The sequence below is a fragment of the Apostichopus japonicus genome, chromosome 8 (assembly GCF_037975245.1).
Source record: "Apostichopus japonicus isolate 1M-3 chromosome 8, ASM3797524v1, whole genome shotgun sequence".
In the NCBI taxonomy this organism is placed as follows: Eukaryota; Metazoa; Echinodermata; class Holothuroidea; order Aspidochirotida; family Stichopodidae; genus Apostichopus; species Apostichopus japonicus.
The window spans coordinates 21,750,746-21,756,745 of NC_092568.1; the positions used below are offsets into that span (position 1 = coordinate 21,750,746).

At 35.4% G+C, this 6,000-nt stretch overlaps 1 protein-coding gene across 1 annotated transcript in view; it reads left to right on the plus strand.

The window, feature by feature from the left end:
* The window catches only part of LOC139971052 (methionine synthase-like), a 31,594-nt gene extending 25,967 nt beyond the window's left edge, over nt 1-5,627 (plus strand). The window contains exons 24-26 of the mRNA XM_071977214.1: nt 463-564; nt 965-1,168; nt 1,973-5,627. Coding sequence (XP_071833315.1) covers nt 463-564; nt 965-1,168; nt 1,973-2,059 — 393 coding nt within the window. The 3' untranslated portion in view covers nt 2,060-5,627. The remainder of the gene's footprint in view (nt 1-462; nt 565-964; nt 1,169-1,972) is intronic.
* The last annotated feature ends 373 nt before the right edge of the window (nt 5,628-6,000 follow it).

The following is a 6,000-nucleotide window of genomic DNA, read 5'->3' on the forward strand; positions in this document are numbered from 1 at the left end:
TTGATGAACTCAAATCATCTCATTAACTTGAATATAGAAGGCCTTAAGTTTCCTATAGCATATGCTGCCATATTTACATCCCTGCCATACCGCTAAGTCCTGTTGTTAAGTGGCAAGTGGTGTAGAGTTGATTTCTCAAGTTAGTGGTAGAATCGGATCTTTAGTCTTTTAAATGAATTCTCAATTTTTTCCTCTTAGTAGGATTGTAATCTTATCAAAGTAACTCTCCAGAATTACAAAATGAACGATAGTGGGAATATGTCAGGTTATGTACTAGTTTCTGTTCTGCATGATATTGAGTCGGTTTTTCAAAGGTCATGGTTTGGATTAGATACGCTGCAAAGGATCTTTTCAATGACTTATATGGTAAAATATTAAAAGCCATGGTATCATTCATAAAATTCATATAAAAAATCAATTATACATTCAGTTTCTCTCATTTATTGTTGTATCTCTCATTAGGCATTCGCGGAGGAACTTCATGAGAGAGTACGGAAGGACTTCTGGGGGTACGACAAAGACGAAAGCTTAGATGCCAACGACTTGCACAGAATCAGATATGAGGTAAGGGTTTTGTAAAAACCACTTCTGCCATATTAATTAGTTGTACCACTTGACAACGTCTGTGTCGGAATATGGAAACCCATGAAAACCAATAAAACTGACGAATTTGTCTGGAGTGGATGAACTCACGTCAGACACATTTGTTGTTTGAGAATTGTTTGCCCCTTGTAGCCCACTAGACCATAGCCAAATGGTTTTAAACCGGCTTATATTTGGAAAGTGCCTCACGATGGAAGTGAAGTGTGGTCCAAATCATTTTCATTGGCTTAGAGAAATATTGAGCACTTCCTTCAAAATTTCAGCTCAGTATATTGCTCGCATCTGTGACGAAAATGGAGTCCTGTTTATTAGAATTTTCTGTTTCCTATTTGATTTATGAATGATTTTTTATTCATGACAGGGCATCAGGCCCGCACCAGGGTACCCCAGTCAACCGGATCACACAGAGAAGCTCACCATGTGGAACCTTATGAAAGTCCAAGAGGAAACAGGGATAGAACTGACGGAATCTCTTGCCATGCATCCTGCCGCCTCTGTATCTGGCCTATACTTTGCCCATCCTAAATCCTTCTACTTTGCTGTTGGTAAAATCACCAAAGATCAAGTAAGTTCTATCTTTTTATATCTCTCTCTTACTTGATATTATTGTTTTCTTCTAGTTTTGCCCTTTTTCTTTCAATAGTCTTGTTTTTGTTTTCTTCTTGATTATATTTTACCCCTTTGTCTGATCTTGTTTGTTTTTTTGTTCCTTTTTGTTTGTTTTTTGTTTGCTTTTGTTTCTAAGCAAGAGGATATAGTTGTTTGATATATTCTCTGTCAATATCAGAACCTTTATGGAGAATTTTGTATCATCATTGAGGGGGAAGTAAGAGTAAGTAAGAGGATAGAGTTGTTTGATATATTCTCTGTCATATCATAACCTTTGTGGAGAATTTTGTGTCATCATGGAGGGGGAGTTATTGTGTTTTAATCCGAAATGTTTTTATCCGATGTGTATTTTTTCAAGTGATATTATGTCATGAAACAGGTATTACAGAAATGTAAGCTATTTGTTAAGATGGACATGGTGCAGTGATGAAATGAGTGAAATATTAGAAGTGAATATTAACCTAATCAATCATTTCTGCACTTTTCATTTTCTTCTTGAAATATACTCTTTTTTTTTAAATGAAAATGCTATTTCGTTCAGTGCCTGTGTCACTTATTCGAGCCCACCTAGGGATACTTGTGATATTTTTTATCAATTTGCAACCCTAAGATAAAACCAATTTTTTTTAGTCCTGTTTGACAGTCTATATTTATAATTTATCCTATAAGAAATACTTTAGAAAGATGCTGAGATCTCAAAACCAAACCCTGTATCAATCATCTGCTTCATCATCACAACTGACTTTTCTTGACCTTGTAGGTGGAAGACTATGCTCAGAGGAAGAAAATGGCTGTCCCTGAGGTGGAGAGATGGATGGGTGCATCACTTGCCTACGAAACTAACTGAAGCTAACGTATGTCAGTCTAATGGATGTTTACACTGCATAGATGTTGCAGGGTAACTCTCGCTCTAGGGTGACTCTCGCTGGGAAGAAATATCGCTGAAATGATCAATATTGAAAATTTAAAGCTTGTGCGAGATGTAACGTAAGAATCCCAGCACTTTTAGAGACGAGTTTTAACTTCACGGGTGGTGAAGGTCTCGTTTGTGCATACGCAATTAAAAATGGGTTGCCTTTTATGATACAGCTAGTCTGGATGTCAGCAAATTTGGATTATTTTTGCATAAAGGTTATTACAGGATTGATTCCAGACAGATATATGCAGTGTTGGGCATGACTTAGTAGTCAAGAGTTCAATACTTTAAAATTGTCATATTAGCTGTCAAAAGATATTTCAAAAAGAAAATGATGAAATCTTTTCTGTAACATGTATAGTTTATTGTTAATGTTAATGTTTATGTGACCTGTGCTCTAATGTTTGCCAACATTTATTTAGTACACTTTGGTTAGCTATGCTTGCTGGATGAAGATAAGAATGATATATGCATGTGGATTTCAGCTTGCTTTTAATATCTGATAAATATGTAAAATATAATAAAAAAGATCTTGTGACTATAAGTGCCAATATTTTTTTTCAAGAAATAAGAGATTCAGGAAATGATTACTTGATGGCACTCTCCAAATAGAAGAAATGGCTCTGTCAGTTATTTTATTCCTTGCCGGAGGCAAAAGTAATCTATGCGATGGCGATAGTGATGGCGTGCATGGATGTGAGTGTGTGTATGTATGTGACACTTGCTTGTAAACGAGGTAACTCAAAAAGTTAATGGTGGATTAACTACATACTTGTTATGTGGATCCGTCCTATTGAGTACAAGAAGCTCAATGGTCATTTTGGGGTCAACAGATGTCAAAGTGTGAAACTTTGTGAACACAATAACTCAAAAAGTACATCTTTGTTCAACTTCATACTTCGTGTGTAGATTTAGTTTGGTGAATGCAAGAATTCTATTGAAATTGGTAGAGGTCATATGAGGGCATTAAAGTCTGAAAACCTTTTAAACATGATAACTCCAATATTACAGCTACAACTAATCTGTGAATTCTTAATGTCTTCAATGAAACATACCTGGCATCCAGGTAATGATATCTGACTCTCAAGAGTTCAAACTCTTGCTTTAAAGGTGCAATGTGCACTTGAAAGGCACTTTAAAGGTGCACTTAAACCTCCTATCACTTTTCACCCTCTGAGCTTCAAGGGGTCAACAGGTTGTCTCAAATGGACATAAACTGGTTCAAGGGGTATAAAAGGTTATCTCAAATGGTGGAAAACTTGGCAGTTTTCTCACAAATATTTCACAGTGTATAATCAGTGTCATGTAACTCTCAACAATTACTTAAGGGATTTACTAGCTCAAAATTGTAAGATGTGTCTATATTTCACATAGGAAGACTGGTCTTTCTGGATCTTGAAACATTTTGGTTTAAAATTCTATACCGTAATATCCTTATTGGAAAGACATGGTTGATGCCCACAAGGGAATGCTACAAATCTTCTCTGGTTCTCAATTAATATTTGGAAAAATTTGAAACCCACTTGCTCTACAATCGTCAGATAGGTATTTTGAATTTTTAGCAAATTGTATGGCAAGGAATCACAATGCTAACTGGCTTTCTGATTCTCAGTGGGGTTAATATTCAATTTACATGTACAAAGCCGTACATTTGGATGTCAATAATTGTTTACAAAGTCCTGACAGGATATTTTAGTGCAACTTAATTAACCTTGACCTGTGTGAAGTGGGTATACAGGCATTTTATTGCAAGAAATCTGGCTGAACTTGCTTCAAGTCTTATGAGCACTGCGGTGTTGTAATGTTAGCTTGGTATAACTCGTTTGTATGTCACATTTAGGGGCATCTCAAGCAAGATATTCCTGGGCTTGTTTCCAAGTCTTCTGATGTTTAAAGCATCAATACAACCACTTTTGTGTTTTAAACAATACAAAGTGACTTTCATTCATGACAATTTAGAAAACGTTCTTCTATTTATCTTCATGTTATTTTTCAGTCTTTTTTCTAGGTTTCATTCTGGAATCATGAACAGTACATGGCACAAACCTATTTTAATACAGACATTCTTCTCAATTCTCATTCTGTTCTTTATACTTCAATCAATCAATCAAAACTACATTGGAAGGTTCTTGCTCATTTTTATCATAGGTTAGACAGAATTGATACCATCCCAGCATTCCATTTCTTTTTTGCTTTTGGCCAATGACAGTTGCCTATAGTGCACTTCTTTATACTTTTAGGTATTATGTGAAAGCTTTTTGGACAGTGAAGATTGTAAAAGGATAGATTTCTAGGTTTTAGAATAATCTGTTATAAGGGAATAGGAAAAAGTGTTTGCACAAATTTTTGAAACTTTTTTTAAGAAATTGTTGAATTCATGTGATGATTTAATCAGTTTTATTTTTGTATCAATCGATAGATTAATGTATTGTCATCATTAATCTTTATTTATGAAGTGACATATTGGTTCAAAATTTTCATCAAGAAAAAAATCTCAATTGTTTGTCTTTTTGAACCTTCTGTGAGAGCAAAGTGTCTCTACCATCCCTGCGCTTTCGTTACGCTGCCGAGACTACATGGCAGGTCCGACCTGTAGCCAGGCTTTTGGCCCGACGGTGGGGTGGAGGTGGGTGGTGAGGTGTGCCCTATGCAGACCACTGTGAATATCCCTCATATGCCCACCACCATGTGCAACAAAAACTCCACAAGTTACAGGTTACAATTATTGTATCCTTCCTAAAATACCGGTTCCTCCCTCGCCTTGTTCTGAGAAATCCTGGCTATGAGCCTGGGCCAGCTAAGTGTTTGACTGAACTCTTTGCTAGGAACCTGGCAGAAAACTGAGGGAACAATTTCTGGTGTAACTTCTGGTGGGTTATAGAAATCAATTTGTCAAGGCTATCACGATAGTGATTGTTTAAAAGCTGTTTCAAGTTTGACTGCTATTAGCATAGTATAACAATGAGAGGCATACCCTGTGAAGGGTTGTGCATTTTTATCTGTACACCATTCTGTGTTTGCTTGATTGTTTGTTTATTCGTTTGAAATTATGATTTTAGTTTATTCGCCTTTTGTCTTGTCCCATGTTGTTGTTTATGAGTAATTCATAAGTGGATATTCTTCAAAGGTCAAAAAAAAAAATGGTCATTGGCAGAACTGAAATGTGATAATGGCATTACAATGATATATTTAATACCAGAGAGGTAGAAGTTATTCATGATTATTGAAAACAAAGAAAAGGAGATCAGTGTATTATTTTTTCACTTCAACATGGTTTTAAGTTAATTTTAATAGTTATTACCCTGAGATATGATATTGATACTGCTAGTGTAGTACATATGTGAACATTCATAAGAACATCAAAGTGAATGATTGAAAGTCTATTGGACTTTTCTGTGAGATGATGTGATGGCTGAATGAGCTTGTTTGTATTCAAGTATCTGCATTGAAGCAGACGCTGCAAATGATAAAATATATATAAATTATGCAAAAAGATCAATTTCTGCTTTTGTTCAACCTCATTTATTAATTCATATACATGATTTCTATTAACATGTTCAAAGACCGAAACACATTAGAAAAGCTATATGACATGCAGTAGTAGGAAGAAGAACATTCAAGAATTATAAAACAGGTTTGACTTCTTGGGGAAACAAAATTAAAGTAAACTTTAATTATTAAGGATCCCTCATTAAGCAAATGAAATATAAGCTTTATACCTACTGTATAAACCTACAGAATATATGGGGAGATTTTACTGATGGTTTGGTTAAGTTTTCAGTGCCTCTTTTTATGACTTCACTAGTGGGGAGGGAAGGGAACCCATGTGATAATATAGGATACAATATCCAGAGGGAGGTCCATGTGATTGT